Source organism: Sporothrix brasiliensis, assembly GCF_000820605.1.
Source record: "Sporothrix brasiliensis 5110 chromosome Unknown Cont14, whole genome shotgun sequence".
NCBI classification, from domain to species: Eukaryota; Fungi; Ascomycota; class Sordariomycetes; order Ophiostomatales; family Ophiostomataceae; genus Sporothrix; species Sporothrix brasiliensis.
Genome location: NW_024467133.1, coordinates 1023889 through 1039637, shown reverse-complemented (window position 1 = coordinate 1039637; position 15749 = coordinate 1023889). Strand labels below are relative to the sequence as shown.

At 52.2% G+C, this 15749-nt stretch overlaps 6 protein-coding genes across 6 annotated transcripts; 2 read left to right on the top strand and 4 right to left on the bottom strand.

Moving 5' to 3' along the window:
* Nucleotides 1-187: 187 nt before the first annotated feature.
* On the bottom strand, nt 188-1462 carry SPBR_03760 (uncharacterized protein; the record flags this gene model as incomplete). The annotated part of the gene is made up of 1 exon (XM_040762050.1): nt 188-1462. The coding sequence occupies one exon, from the start codon at nt 1460-1462 to the stop codon at nt 188-190; it is 1275 nt and encodes a 424-aa protein (XP_040622989.1).
* A 2237-nt stretch (nt 1463-3699) lies between these two features.
* Nucleotides 3700-5278, top strand: SPBR_03707 (RuvB-like protein 2; the record flags this gene model as incomplete). Its single annotated transcript, XM_040761997.1, has 3 exons — nt 3700-3708; nt 3787-4013; nt 4099-5278. 3 exons carry the CDS (start codon nt 3700-3702, stop codon nt 5276-5278), a joined length of 1416 nt encoding a protein of 471 aa, XP_040622988.1.
* Nucleotides 5279-5660: 382 nt separating this feature from the next.
* Nucleotides 5661-7265, bottom strand: SPBR_03699 (CD2 antigen cytoplasmic tail-binding protein 2; the record flags this gene model as incomplete). The annotated part of the gene is made up of 1 exon (XM_040761989.1): nt 5661-7265. The coding sequence occupies one exon, from the start codon at nt 7263-7265 to the stop codon at nt 5661-5663; it is 1605 nt and encodes a 534-aa protein (XP_040622987.1).
* Nucleotides 7266-7461: 196 nt separating this feature from the next.
* SPBR_03697 (ubiquitin fusion degradation protein 1) lies at nt 7462-9077 on the top strand (the record flags this gene model as incomplete). The annotated part of the gene is made up of 2 exons (XM_040761987.1): nt 7462-7494; nt 7905-9077. 2 exons carry the CDS (start codon nt 7462-7464, stop codon nt 9075-9077), a joined length of 1206 nt encoding a protein of 401 aa, XP_040622986.1.
* Nucleotides 9078-9477: 400 nt separating this feature from the next.
* Nucleotides 9478-10300, bottom strand: SPBR_03832 (uncharacterized protein; the record flags this gene model as incomplete). Its single annotated transcript, XM_040762122.1, has 2 exons — nt 9478-10065; nt 10118-10300. The coding sequence occupies 2 exons, from the start codon at nt 10298-10300 to the stop codon at nt 9478-9480; spliced, it is 771 nt and encodes a 256-aa protein (XP_040622985.1).
* Nucleotides 10301-11741: 1441 nt separating this feature from the next.
* On the bottom strand, nt 11742-13328 carry SPBR_03705 (uncharacterized protein; the record flags this gene model as incomplete). The annotated part of the gene is made up of 2 exons (XM_040761995.1): nt 11742-13139; nt 13212-13328. The coding sequence occupies 2 exons, from the start codon at nt 13326-13328 to the stop codon at nt 11742-11744; spliced, it is 1515 nt and encodes a 504-aa protein (XP_040622984.1).
* Between the last annotated feature and the right edge of the window lie 2421 nt (nt 13329-15749).

Genomic DNA, 15749 nt, shown 5'->3' with positions numbered 1-15749 from the left:
TTGACAGTTGCAGATATACCAGGTATTATCCGTCAAGTCCCAATGACCAAATATTATCGCACCTAATGGATAATGAAAGGCAACATGGCCCTTGTAACAAAATGATGCAACCTCCGAGGTCATAAAATACTAAGTGTAGGTTGGCTGCCAAAATAAGGGCTGCCAGTAATAGTCTGAGCCTCGCAGGCTACGAACTGGCGGACGCCGAGGCCACGGCAGCACCGTTCACAGGGCGGTTCGTCGGGCTGTTCGTGGAAGCATTGCCGTTGGATGTAGTCTCGCTGGTCTTTTGCCGCTTTATCATCGACGAGGATTCACCCACAAGACCTCCGTTGTCCGTACGTCCTGCTAAAGGCCGCTTCTGGCCTACCGGCGCAGCTATGATATCTTCCAGTTTTTGGATAGCCTCGCCGGTGATTCGGTTGTTTTGCTTTATTAGATTGACATCGAGCCCAATTCTCTTCACGTCTTCCTGCAGTTGCCGTGCATTTGGGTACATTTTCTCCAAGTGGCCGATGATAGAGTGGAATAAGTCCTTGGTTGTCAGGTTGTTGAACTGCGAGTCCAGTGTCGAAACCATCATCCTCAGAGTGGCACATTGCCCGTCAAACTCGACCCGCACCGCCCGTACATCATCCTCTGAATACTGCATTCTCTGCTGAAGAAGCCGTATTTCTTTTTCGAGGTCTCGTACATCGGGGTTGCTACCAGGTTGTGACGATTTCGTTGCCGGTCCTGTGTTCGGTACTCGCGTGACGGCCGGCGGTATAGCCGTAAGTTGCTCCATAGGCTCGATAGGCTCAGCAGGGCCTACGGTGCTAACGGGCTCTGGCACCGGAGAGAGAAATGGTTCCAGCGTTGTTTCTGCCATATCCACATCGGTGTTGGTTGTCGTAGACGCTATTCGGGCGTTGCTGGTGGTAGAGCCAGGCAGCTCTTTGAGATCCCGCACAGTCCTTTCGAGCTCCTTCAGACGTTCGCTATCCATAGATCGTTCCTTGGTCTCCTTGTCGATGAGATCACCAAATGTCACGGCCAAGTTGTCCCATCCCGTACGCACTTCTTTCCGCAGTTCGTCGCGAAGTTTGTTTCTCTCGATGTTGTTTAATGCAACCGCCTTCGCCTGCCGCGAATGCATATTTTCGACCGTCTCCGGTATCTTCTCCAGTGGACCAATTCGCTCATTAAGCCTACTGATTTCTATCCGCAAGCTCGTAAAGTCGTCCCCAGGAAACGCTATCGGTGTTGTAGTGGGCGGTGTTCCAGCATTCGAGGCAGCAGGGGCGGGAACAGGTGCAGTTTTAGAACCTGTTCCATGCACCTTATCATGCTGTCCTTGCGACTGTCCGTCTGCTGGCGGGGGTGATTTTAAGCCAGACTCAATTGCAAGCATCTCAGTCCTCAATTTTCCAAGAGCGATTTCCTGCTTGTCCAGCTTCTTCATCAGCTGCGGCTTCTCCATTGTCATGAAGTCGTTTATTGGCCTTAGATCAACAGAATCGATCTTTGTAATATTTGCACTGTGGTCGGCCACAATTGCCTGTATGCTTCCGATCATAGATGCGTGAGTTTGCGACTCCGCGGTAATTTTATCGACCTGCGGTACAAGTTTTGTGCTTGTACCACTTGCGGCGTCTATCGTCGAGCTCATAGTGTCCACTCTTGTGGTTAGAGATTCTACGAGTCCAGCCAAAACTCTGACTTGATCTCGTAGCGTCGTATTCTCTTCCTCCAAGGTTTCCAGAGACCGGCCTTGAAGTTTTGACTCCAAGACCTCCTGCCTTGTGTTAAGGCTTTTCACATCTCCTTCCAAGGTAGCAACTGGCTGCTTCCACGCAAAGAAATGTGGCAAAAAGTTTTTGACTGCCGAGGAAAGATCTCCCATGCTCTTGGCAACCTTCTGCTCGGCAACCTCTCGCCGTCTAATCTCAGCGTCTGATTTTGGCCTGTGGAGCTCAGGCAAGGACGGAAAGTCGGAGTTTTTGGAAAGCGCTCGCATTTGCTCTTCTCTCCTTTTGTCCAGTACGTCGAGAGACTTCTTAGCATGCTCATGCTCCCCCAAATCTCTAGCCTTCCTGAGGATGGACAACAGCATGTGGGCCAAAAAATCCCTAGTCTTGGTTTCGATTGGCTTGGGGTGGCTGTTTGTGACCAGAGGCCTCGTGTCGTTGAGACTTGTCGGAGTTCTGGGTTCGGAGTGTGACGAGGTAGATCGGACGGCATGCCTCAGCTCGGCCTTTGGACCTTTGGGTACTGTTGCACGAGAAAAAGTGTCAGTCATCTGTACAACTGGAGGGTGTGAGAGCAGAGAAAGTTGCATCCCGTCGGAGCATGCAAAGTCCAGACACGCAAGATACGAACCTGGCCGTCCCTCAAATGGCTTCTTCTGTGGAGCGTCATCGAGTGCGCCCTTTGTTGCCGTCTCCATTGGCCTCCGGTCCCGTTCTTGCCCAGTCGGACTTAAAATGGCAATATTTGAAGCGCCAGAAGATCGATCCCGACTCCGGTCCCGGTCAATATCCCGCCCCCAGCCGCGATCTCTCTCTCTGCCGCGGTCCCTTTCATGGTCTCGGTCTCGATTCCTGTCGTATTCTCTGTCTCGGTTGCCGTCCCGCGAGTAGCGAGACGTTTGGCTCCTACGGGAATCGTAATCGTCCGAGTCTCGCCGCCATGTATCAGCGGATTGGTACCGATGCTCATGCACCATGACAGGCTGTCATCGAGACTGTGACAGTCTGTGGCGTGGGAAGTGGCTGTGCTTTCTCTCTTGTATTCGTCGACGATCGCCCTGCGGTACGTCGGCTGTTCAGAAGATGTCGATGTTGGGACGGCTAAACTACTGTGTGCAGAAGTGGCGTGGGTGGAGCGCGTGCGTTACACGTCTATGCGAACGCGCGGATTCCAACGATTAGGAAGCACGAGGGGTTGTGGGTACGGTCGATAAGGGTACCTGATTATGTTGTAGATAGATGTTGGACTGAAGGTTTCGTTCTGTCGTCGAGTTTAAGAGTTACTGGAAGCACAAAAAAGGGGACGAGGAGATTTTGGTTGCAGAGGTGTAATACTACTTTCGTGTTGGTGGTGTGCTCCCGCTTCTCAGCTGAACTGCAGGGGCTGCGCCTGTGGAATTTCGTTTCGTTCTCTGGTTGTTTTTTGGGCTGCTATATGCGCGTGTTTTGATTTTTGAGATATTGCAAATACGGAAACACGACATGACATTTGTTGACTTCATGCCATCGGATGAGGAAGGAGCGCCCATGTAAATATTACTTTGGAAAGGCAAGTGGTGAAGCACTTCCCTGGGGTCGCGCCTACTCCGTTTTGCAACAAATCCCACTGCAATAGGCTAGGCTTACCACACTGTCAAAGACTTTCAGTCACGGTGGCAGTTGATAAGATTAGGAGATAAGTACCTTGGACACCTCATATCCACACAAACGTAAGCCAAACTAGCTTTGGGAATTGTACTAGATACATTCTTACAACCCCTTGAGCTCAGCACTCAACCAGCCGCCGAAACGCGCCTGTAATACCACCCTCTACACTTGCGGCCCTCTTTCCCAAAAATTTTAGACCTATTTGACAGCACGCGCAGCCAACTTATCACCACAATAGCACGGCCATCACTCTCGCTTAACGACAATTGACAACCAACAGGAGTGGACGCACGGGACTGACCTGTTTCTCTTTTCTGCAAAGATGGCTGCTGTATGTTTCTTCGAATCCTGACCAATGCTTCGTCGTGGCGAGCGTGGCTAACGTGTGTCTTCTCCCTCTCTGGTATAGACTGTGATCACCTCCTCCGACAGCAAGGACCTTCGGGGCCTGAACCTCATTGCTGCCCATTCCCACATCCGTGGGCTTGGCGTCGATGCTGATACACTCGAGCCGCGGCAGTTGTCTCAGGGCCTCGTTGGCCAGGAGAAGGCTCGCAAGGCGGCTGCCGTGATTCTGGAGATGATCAAGCAGGGCAAGATTGCCGGCCGCGCCGTTCTCATTGCCGGACCACCTAGGTAAGTGTACCAATGGGTTGGTGGTTGACCTAGGCTGTGCAAAGGTTGGCGTTGACTGACGTGATATGTTCTTTCTCGACAACAGCACCGGAAAAACAGCTATTGCAACAGGAATGGCGCAGTCCCTCGGCCCCGACGTGCCGTTTACGTCCCTTGCTTCGTCCGAAATCTTCTCGCTGGAGATGAGCAAGACCGAAGCCCTTACACAGGCATTCCGCAAATCAATCGGCGTGCGCATCAAGGAGGAGAGCGAGATCATGGAAGGCGAGGTGGTTGAGATCCAGATCGACCGCAGCGTCACGGGCAGTGCCAAACAGGGCAAGCTGACGATCAAGACCACCGACATGGAGGCCATCTACGATATGGGTAGCAAGATGATTGACGCGATGACCAAGGAGCGTGTCATGGCTGGCGACATTATCTCCATCGACAAGTCGTCAGGCAAGATCACCAAGCTGGGCCGCTCGTATGCGCGGTCGCGGGACTACGACGCCATGGGTGTCGACACCAAGTTCGTGCAGTGCCCCGAGGGTGAGCTGCAGAAGCGTAAAGAGGTCGTGCACACCGTTTCGCTGCACGAAATTGACGTGATCAACTCGCGGACACAGGGTTTCTTGGCGCTGTTTGCGGGCGACACCGGCGAGATCCGCAGCGAGATCCGCGACCAGATCAACACAAAGGTGGCCGAGTGGAAGGAGGAGGGCAAGGCGGAGATTGTGCCCGGCGTGCTGTTCATCGATGAGGTGCACATGCTGGATATTGAGTGCTTCTCGTATATCAACCGTGCGCTGGAGGTGAACCTGGCGCCCATTGTCATTATGGCAAGCAACCGCGGCCAGTCGCGCATCCGGGGCACGGACTACAAGAGCCCGCACGGTCTGCCGCTGGACTTTTTGGACCGCGTGTCTATCATCTCGACGCAGCCATACGGACCCGAGGAGATCAACAAGATCTTGGGCATTCGGGCACAGGAAGAGGAGGTTGAGCTGACGCCTGACGCGCTGGCGCTGCTGACCAAGATTGGCCAGGAGACGGGCCTGCGCTATGCCAGCAACCTGATCACGACGTCGCAGCTAGTGAGCGCGAAGCGTCGCGCGAAGCAAGTGTCGGTTGAGGACGTCCAGCGGAGCTTCAAGCTGTTCTACGACCCGGTGCGCAGCATCAAGTTTGTGTCCGAGTCGGAGAAGCGGCTGATTGGCAACGACGGCGCAGTCGACTTTTCGCTGACGGCGAACGGCCACGGCGAGAAGATGGACATGAGCTAAGGTGGATAATGGGCATATACCGTCTAGAGGTGACAACGATCTGTTTTATTGTTTTTTGTGTTTCTTTTTGCCTTACACAGTCTACTTGGTCTTTTATAAGCTTACCGACTAGCTACCTTTGTCTTTTATGCTCTTTGCTGTTTACAACTTTTTTAGCTGCCTCGGGAGACGGAAAACAAGGCGTCACGGAGTGGGATGGTAGATTATAATTAAAATACATTGTATTACTAAACCCGATTTCCCTGGTAAATATATTTACCATCATACCTTTGACATAAATTAATCGTGGTTTTATTATTAACCTATCCTCTCTTTAACCAAAAACCCCATCCACATGCGTTGGATTTTATATTATCATATTTTGAGCCCAAGGTGTTGCCGGTCATGCAAAAGAGACGTCCTTGCGCCAAGCACCGCCGCTCCCTGCTGGTCGGAACTCAACGCCTTCGAAATAGCCAGCATCCTGCCATGCCTTCATGGTCGGTGCATCATAGGGCCCTTGCTTTGCTCCACCGTCTCGGCCATCAATCCACCGATATTCCCACAGCTTGGCAGCGTCAACGTCTTTTGGAACGCCACTGTCTACCGGCTTTTCTGGGTCAACCCACGTTTCGCCAGTCTCGACGCGATATTCTTTGATGAGCTTCTCCCGGACCATGTCGTAGATCTCGGCATAGTCGCGGTTTAGTAGACGGTCGGCAGCTTCCGTAATGATGCCAATCTCCTTCTTCAGCCGCGCCTGCTCTGGGTCATCAGCCGCCTTGGGTTCTCCAGACGCATTCGTCTTGTCGACGTCCATCTGGTCTGCATCGTCGCCATCGTCGCCGCTCTGGGCCTGCTTCTTCTTCTCCATCTGCTTGAGTCGCCACGCTGGGATGCGCTTGGTTTTTGGCTTCTTGGACTGATTCGTGTTCTTGCCCAGCCGCGCGAGTGCTGCGAGGGGCGTTTCGCCAGGCTCCAGGCGTGTAATCAGCGCCCCAAACACATCCGCTGTTATGATATCGTCCTCTTCCCGGCGGACCTGCCGGAGTTCGGCCTCCCGCTTTTCGTGTGCAGCCGCGGCACGCTTCATCTCCTTCTTGCTCACACCCTCAAGCCACCTGTCGTGCAGGTCGTCCGCGTCGGCGGCTTTGCGGATGTAGTTGCCGGTCTCGTCAAAGGCACCTTCTTCTTGTTCTTGGCGCATGTTGAAGGCGTCGATGCGAGGCGCGTGCTTCTTGAGACCGCCCGGACCGACTTCTTCGTCCACGCCCTCCTCCTGGATGGCGAGCTCGGCATCCTCCTCGTCACTGCTTGACTCCTCGTCAAGGCGAACGTGGCCGCCGCTTTTGCTGTCTTCTTCCTGGCCCTCGATATTTCGCAAGAACCGCACTTCCTTCCACTTTTTCTTGCCTGTCTCATCGGTATCGCCATCTCCGTTTTTGCTCGCTTTTTTTATTCTGGTCTCTTCATCTTCGTCATCGTCGCCGCCACCAAACATGTCGTCGTCGTCGTCATCGTCGGCATTGTCAAAGCCGCCCTTGCCACCGTTCTTCTCATCTCCCACTGGCTCGCCCTTGAGCCGCTTGTCGTAGTTGTCCAGCTCGTCAAACAAGTTAACCTCTACTTCTGGATTCCCTGACACGCTAAATCCCACGCCGGCATCGGATCCCTTTGCTGGCCGTTTCCGCTGTGCCGCACGTGCGTTGAACGTCTCATTGTCCGAGTCTGAGTCGTAACCGTCAATGTTGACCGCGCCGCGCTTTGTTGCGCCTGCGTTCACGCCAATCACATCTGCCTCCAGCACCTCGTCGTCTTCACGCGCTTCTGGGGCTAGCGCCGATGGGTTACGCACATCGAAAGTAACCTTCTTGCCTGGATCGTGATCAATGGCACCCTCATCATCGCTCCCGTTTCCATCTCCTCCTCCGCCTCCGCCTCCGTGATGTTGTCGCGCAAAGGACTCGCCGGCGCGTTTTGGCCGCGCAGCGGCATATCTGGAGGACATTGTGTGGATGTCTTGAGGGATGTGTGCATATGAAATATCGAACTCAATTCGAAAGATGTGAGCTGTCCAAAGTATGATTGCAAGATGGTGTGGTGTTCGCAAGGCTGTGGAGCTTTGCAGAAGCCTTGACAGTATAGCATACACCAAGCATGACCTAGTAAAGCCTAGATCGGCTGCGTCACATGACTCTACAGCGATGTCCAGCCGCCGTTTTAGCACCTATCCCGCTGTAAGTGGGCAGACTAGCGACAGCTTTGCCCCTCGTTTTGTTGTTGTCTGAAGCTCCCAACTTCCCCGACCAAGTAGGTGGGTCCGCAAATCGTCATTGCTGGCTGCCTCAGCCAACAGAGGTAACAATGCACGTACCAATGTCTCCGACATACATAACTTGCCACATGGTGAACGACGACGCTTCACTTTCCACCACCCAACCGACTTCCGACCTCTCTTTCTTTGTGCATCGCTATCAGTACATGCAGTCTGCCTTCTCGACCACGAAAAGAGATCTACACCCGACGCCTTTTACAGCGACTCTCGAAGAATAGCAATATAAAATGGTGAGGCGCGCATCAAACGTACCTCCAGCTGCTCTCTTAGACTCGCGAATCTGGTCTGACTCTACTTTCTTTCTCCGTCTAGTATAACACTGGCTATGGCTTCGACCCCCGGCGTGGCGGCCGCGGTGCCGCTACGATGCGCTTCGACGAATACTACCGCTGCTACCCAATGGCCATGGCACCAGGCAACGACCGTCCCGAGCTCAACTACGGCTCCAAGATCCTGCTGCCGCCGTCGGCTCTCGACAAGGTATCCCGGCTGCATGTGCAGTGGCCGCTGTTGATGGAGATGGTCAACGCAGAAAAGGGCAAGCACTCGCACTGTGGCGTGCTCGAGTTTGTGGCCGAAGAGGGCCGGGCCTACATCCCGCAGTGGATGATGCAGACGCTGCAGCTGGACGTTGGTGACATGATTCAGATCAAGACGACGTCGCTCGAGCTGGCCCGCATGGTCAAGCTGCAGCCGCAGTCGCCCGCGTTTCTCGACATTAGCGATCCCAAGGCCGTGCTGGAGCGCGCGTTCCGCAACTTTGCCACGCTGACCAAGGGCGACATCTTCAGCTTTGAATACAACAGCGACGTGTACGACGTGGCGGTCCTCGAAGTCAAGCCCGAGACGGACAAGATGGGCGTCAGCATGATCGAGACGGACGTGTCCGTGGACTTTGCACCGCCCGTGGGCTACGTCGAGCCGGACCGGAGCGCCCTAGCGGCGGCGGCCAAGAACAGCGGCACCAGCACGCCCCGCAGCGTGGCAGGGACCGGCCTCAGCGGTGGACTGCCGGCGGGCGGTGTGCTGCACAGCCAGGGCAGCATGGCGCAGGCGATCAACTACGATGCCATCGCACCGGGCTCGGCCGCGCACGTGGGCACCAACTTTGAAGGCGAGGGTCATCGGATCGGCACCAAGAAAGGAAAAGGTACAGCAGCAACCACCGCCTCGTCAGCGTCGACACCTAAGAAGCCGTCGACACCCGTAGCCGGTGTGTCGAGCAACAAGGCTGAAGGCTCTGGCAATACGCGCCGGAGAATGGGCCCTCAGCCATTACGGTTGCCTGCGAACAAGCTGTTCTTTGGGTACCACATCCGACCGGTGAAGACCAAGGAGCAAAAGGAGGAGGAGGCAGCCAATGCCGGCAAGCCACAATATTTTGCGGGTCAAGGCCAGAGTCTGCGCGTGACTCAGGCACTGAAGAAAAAGGGCAGCGACAAGGACGACGAGTCTTCGGGAACGGAAAAGAAGCCGCGGAGGTAAAGGTTGCGATGAAACATCCTTGAATCGTCTTTGTATTTTTCTATGGTAGTCATGATCTTCAGATTACGCGAAGGCAGGGTATGGCGTTTGGGGTGTACTAATTTGACTGTCAATACAGACACTAAGTTGTGTTTTCTTTGCCTTTCACAGTCACCAAATAGATAGATGAATGATAGCTCTGTTTGAGTTTCAGATATGTCTTTTCTTTCGCTCTGAAATCGCCCGTCCACCGTATGAATGATTCTTCGCACTCATTTTCCTGTAGACCACATTCCCTTTATGGTAAGCCTTTCTAGCCTCGGCCTCAATTCATTCATTCATTCGCATATATAGTCCTTTTAACGTTCCCGTCGCTTTGCTTGCAACCTCGTAGTCCCAGTGGGTGTTTCCGTAGAGTTAATTAAATCTCGCTCTCGTCTTTGATCAATTCGTTTCCATTGCTATTGACTCTAGGAGGAGTCACAGTAATGCTGTCAAGCATCACATCATCAACGCAATGGTCAGCTACACCCTTGTCCTCGGCGTTCACCAAGTTCTTATCCTCACTGCCACTGTCTGAGGCTGAAGGCGTGCGCTGCTGCGCGCGCTGGAAAGGGAGGGGGGTTCTGCCCTGTTTCTTGTCAGCGGCCTTGGGACTTGCTTTGGGAGTGGCCTCAGGAGTGGCCTCAGGATTGGCCTCGAGCTTGACATCACGAAGCTTCTTGACATTGGCTTCAGAGAGCTCCATATTGACGGCCTTTCCCGTGTTGGCCTTGCGGCGCTTGGCACTCTTGGGCGGTGTAAGAGGAGCCGCTTCCGTGTCCTCATTGTCGGCATCAGCGACATCGCTTGCAGCAGAAACAACAGCGGCGGTGGTGCGCTTGGTCTTGCGCGGCTTGCGTGGTGTGTTTGGTGTACGTGGAGTGCGTGGAGTGCGCGGTGTTTTGACAACGGCAGTGTTGGTGCGCGAGTCGAGACCAAGCTTTTGCTTGATCTGGTAGAAGCGTTTCTAAAAGCGTTAGGGATGCCTTTTTTGAACCGGGAAAAAATGAAGATCTCACCTTGGCCACAGCGGCGTTCTTGAATCCAGAGTCAGTGGCCACGCCGTCCCAATCTATGTCAGGCTGGTTGTTCATGTTCTTGATCATGTTGAAGAAGAACATGGCCTCCTGAGGGCTGGGATCGGGGAAGCCCGGGGCACTGGCGGTGTCGGTGGCAATATCTTGACCCGCGGTATCTTCCATTGTGGAGAGCCGGTGATCATCTGCTGTCAATGGACAGTGTTTACAGATGGTTGGAGGCGAGGTGTTAGAGATGTCGTGGCAGAGGGAGAAAAAAAAAAGGCTAAGTTGTCAATAAACTGAGTTATGCTAGTGAAGAGAGAAGGCCGTCGTAAAAGAAGAGATAGAAGTAAGAGAATGATATGCGGGGAGGGAACAAAGAAGGGGAGGACTTGAAAGGAAGTGGATGGAAATTTGAAGGGATTTCTGTATGATAATATTATATAAATTAAAAAAAGGGAAAGAATTTTCAACAGTCTAAAGAGTGAATGTATTGATAAATAGATAAAATAAATATTGAAGGGTGCAGAAAATAAACGACCGTCAGCTTGTGTCTCAACGTTAAGTGAAGAAAAGCTGAGAGAAAGGATGAAGGCAGTGAGACTTAAAGGTGATTGAATATTCACGGTCACAATCTGAGGACGAGTTGAAAAAACTGGAGAATGGCTGGCGCAGCCATGTCATTAGACGACATAGACGTAATGAGCCTGGGAGTTTAAAAGAGTTTATCAATGAATTTCCGAGCAAATTCAAAATCAAGTGAAAAGTAACTTAATGAAGAATTGAGCTTGTTTATTTTGACCATAAAATGTGAGACGAAAGTCAAGTTCGTCTGAGCCTGGACTAGTCGTGTTGGTTAGTTTATTAGGTGGGACGAAAGAATAGACCAAAGTTAGGCGAAGCCTAACCTTATAAACTGGAGGAGTTTACTGTACAACATATTTGACACATAGTACACAAGACAAGAGACAAGTGAGTGTGAATGAGGAGTAGAGATTGCATGTTTGTTGTGGTGAATGTAGAATAACGAGTGAATATGAAAATGAAGGCCCCTTGCATTATGTGGCCTTTCATTTTTCTTGTGTTTTTCTTCTTTTCTTTCTATATTACATCCGACTTGGCGTGACAAGTCATCGAGAGGAAAATGTAAAAGCAGCTCAATTCTGGCAACAAATAAACAGACCGCGTCGTTTCGAGTGGTGCACAACGGTTTGGAACATCAACATTGCAAAAAAAAAGGAACGCAGACAACATGTTGACAGGCACGTAGAAGAATCAGCAAAACAACAATACCTGCAGAGAAAGTCATCCGAACGCCGTAAAACTTGAACGTACAACAACCCGAAACAGGAATCCCACGCAACATTGCCAATAAAAAAGACCGAACCGAAAGGTAGAAAAAAAACATAAAGATTGCGCTTCGTCATTTCGCAGCTTTTTTTGCCATCGTGTTTGTTGCCTTGTTTGTAACTTTCCATCCGAACGTGTTGACAAAGGAAAATAATATAAAACCAGAGAAAGCAAAACGAAAAACGAAAAAGGGAGTATAAATACAAGAACATAAATTCCGTAAGAGAAGCAAAACAGAAAGACACACAACAACAGAAAACAAAACCAGCAGGACTTAGATACTGTGGTTTTGGTCGGAGTTGTTGGCCTGCGTAAGCATCACATCCCAGCCGTTGTTCTTGGTGAAGGCCTGGGCCATGAGAGACGCTTGCAGAGCTTCCTGCTCCTGCTGCTGCTGCTGGCTGTCGTACTGCGTCTGAAAGAGACTGGGCATCGACTGGGTATCGCCGGTAATGCTGCCGTCTTCGTTGGTCCCGCCGCCGCCACCTATGACGTCGAGGGCCGTACTGTACGGGGACATGTCAAAGGTAGGCATAGCAGGCGACGAGAAGGGAGTAGCCATCCAGGGCGAGGGATGACCAGTCGTGCCGCTGCTGCCACCACCGTTGTTGTTGCCAAAGTCAAACGTAGGATCAAGACCACCTACGGACGCCAGGTCGCTCATTATGGGAATCTGCGTGTGGTGGGCAAAGTGCTGCCGGTGGTTGTGGTGCGCACCAAGGTGGAGATCTGTGTCGCTGCTTGGCGTCATCATCCGCGTCTGACGGATCATCATTTGCTGCTGGTGATGATGACGGTGGTGATTCGGCCCTGTGTCCGTCATGGATCCGGCGGAGTGGTGGCGCATCATCAAGACACCACTGAGGTTGACAGGGCTGGTTGCGGACGAGGAGGCAGAAGCCGTCGCCGTGGAAAGCGTTGGCAGGGACAGGATGCGAGAAGAGGATGAGGACATGGCACCGCGTGGTAGGGGGATCTGGTGAAGGGTGCCGGGCCTCATCGTCGGCGAGAACGCGTACATTTTTCTCAATTTCTTCGTACGATCCTGATTGGCAACGGATTCCATGGACGGAACAGTCTCTGTGGGAGGCGAGGGAAGAGACGACGTAAACGATGTCTGGGACAACTGCAAGTTGTCCGCCGCCTTTTCCGTCGTGGTCTTGGTGTCAAGGAATCCGGGGTCCTGCTTTAGCTTTTGGAGAAGCTTGCTGTCCTTGCTGTTCTTATCCTTGTCCGGAGTGTCTGGAAGGAGGCCAGTGTTGTTATCCGAAAAAGAGTCCGGGTCTAGGCATAAGTTGTCCTTGTTCTCCTTCTCATCCGGGTTGGTTACTGCTTCTTTCTTCTTAATAATGACATTCTTAATGTCATCGTTCTCCGCGTCCCGTGGTCTTTTGGTGCTGCCTGACGCCGAGCCGGTTCTCTTATAGTCCTTGGAGTCCTTGGACTTGGTCTTGGGTGCACTGCGCGGGAGTGTTTGCTGGACGAGGACAACCTTGTCTTCGTCAAAGCAGCCGTTGCCTTCATTCTTGGGCGCTGCCGCAGCTGCGGCCACCTTCTTTGCAACCTGGGTATCGACGGATTGGCGGAAGCGAGAGTACCGCATACGAGCCGCGTGGCCATTGGAAATGCGTTCGAGGAGGGCAGGGTCAGCTGCTACTTGGTTCCAGTCAATCTGCGAAGGAAGGTTAGATCAGATGAAGAGAAGATAGGGTAACCGAGAAGACAGTGTATATGAAGCACTTACGTCCTTCAAGGACTTCTGCTTCAGCATTGCATACAACAGACGAGCAATCGCCTTGTCGGGATTTATCCCGGAGCTGCCGCTCTCGCCGCTGCTGGCGCCATTGTTACTGGAGCCCATTGTGAAAGACGGCGGTAGTTTGATTTCTGAGTTTTGAAAGTAAAGAAGCAAAGGAAGACAAACGAGGGCCTTGTTCTTGTCGAGGAAAGACGACGTCTATATAGGAAAATTGTAAGTCACGAAAGTGGGAAACAGAAAAAAAAGGCAGCCGGAAAGGGTGCGTATTAGAATAGGAAATGCAGAACAGAGAAAAGACAGAAAAGAGAGCCGAGAGGAGAGGGCACAGAGGGGATGGTCGCGGTACGATCTCGGCCTGATGTCCGGTGTGTTGTTTCAACAGTTTGAATAGGGCCGGTGAAGAGGTGAGACGAAAGGAAGGATGGGGACGAGAGATGAAAGGCTACAGAGAGAACACGAATGAAGAATTAGAGGGATGGAAGGAAAGAAGAGAGAAGATGCGGCAGACGTGAACCAGAAAGAGAGAAAAGAAAGAATCAAGTGTTTGGGCGGGAGGCGAGGTCCCAGGAATATATGCGGCTGAGGTAAAATTGTTGGCTTGGGTGGGGATGGGGGTGTGCACAGGGGAGGGTACTACGAAGAACGGCGGAGGGATGGGCGTCTACATATATTCACGATTGCCCAGGACCTTTTCTCTTGCTATTTTTCCCTCCCGATAAATACTTTTCGAAGATCTTTGCTCGGAAGAAGAGGGACACAATTGGAAACGTCGTCATTTGCTACCTGGAAAGGAGAATATGTAGGGTGTGGACTGTAAAAGACATGAAAAGAAGAAGAAAAAAAATGAGAGTGGGCGAATGTAGACTGACAAACACAGAAATGCTGATGGCAGGGCAGCAGTTGTCACAAGGTTGGCCGGTGTAAGAGAGACAAAGAGCGGCAAGAGGGGTGTGCTTGTAGCGGAAATGGCTAGCTGTGTGCTAGGAGAGTCGAAGAGACAAACACAGAAAAAGATATTCAAATACAAAACGTTAGGCAAAGTAGCGCCGATAAGAATCGAAAAAGAGAACTCTGGATGGGCACGCGGCTTATATACGTCGCAGCTTACGTAGAATTGCGACAAGATGACGAGGCGGACGAGCACGAGAACACACACAAAAAAAGAGACAACGAGAGGCAGAACAAAAGGATACTGCCCCTGCAGATGCGATGTAATTACATGGCGTGTGCTTCCAATATGTGAAGCGCGGCCAAGATGGCAATCAAGGCTGAGCGGTTGCCTGGTTAATTACTGGACGGTTTCAGGTGAGAACCGCAATGTACATACACGAGGGCATGGCGTGAACGTGAAAGTAATGAACTGGGAGTACATAGGGAGCAAAGAGAAGCTACAGCTCGAGAGCGAAAGAGGGTGGGTGGAGATAAAAAGTACAAAGACGAGGGAATACCAGTTCGCGTAAAGCGGTTTTCATTTAGCACAGGGCAGAGGGCAGGGGTGAAGGGTGTGGCCTGCGTTGCGTTACCGGAAAAATGGAACCAATGTGACAGTCGGCTGAGAAGAGGGCGAGAGAGTGTTGAATGTGAACGCACCGTCGAAGAGAGGATAAGGATTAGTTAAACGGCGGAAGGCGAAATGACGAACAAATGTTGAAACAGAGGCAGTCCAGGCCGTGGCCTACGACGGGGCGTGCGGACGGCAAGGGTTGTTGGAACGACGACAAGGTGAGTCACTGGTGCCAGGAAATAAAATGCAAAAGTCCGCAACAGACGAGTAAAAGACGAGAAAAGCTAAAAGTGAAAAGAGCCAAGAGGAACGACACAAGACCAGGCCGCGTTCAGCTAAGCGGAGTGATCTTGACCGCCCCTCCGATCCGGCTGCTCCACGCTTGGAAGGTCAGAAAAAAGCAAGGACAATAGGAAAGTTGCCAAGCAGCGACAGCCTGCTCGATTGGAGATGAAAATAAGAGGAGAAAGGGAAACGTGCAAGGCTGACGAAGGATGGCAACATTTGAGGTGCGAAAACGAGGCGAACTGCAATTCGTAAAACGAGAGGACAATTACGGCGAAAGAGACGGTCATTTGCAATGGGCTGCCTTGCAAACAGAAACGAACAGAAACAGGATGGGATGGGGGGGAGGAAAGGGGGTGAGACCCAAGGAATGCAGGGGGATGCGCATTAGTGTTGAGAGCAGAATTTGCGATGCTCCGTCGACCGGGAGCGAAAAACGAGAAACAGAGGGAAAATGGGAAAGTCGAGACAAAAGATGTGCGACACGTCACGTCCGGCAGGGGCGGGGTGCGAGACTTGGGGTGGGAAGGAGGCACCGGCGCCAAAATGGACACGATATTGACGCCTGAGCACATGATCTGACGAAAAAGTGGAGACAGCCACTTTAACAAATTCGACAAAGAGGGGCGGCAAGAGCAACGGAGACGGCGAGAATTCAGGCAGCAGCTGGGGTCCCACTTTTCTGGATTGTCTCCCTTGCGTCAGTATGTTGCCTTGTGGCCTGAGGAGAGTGG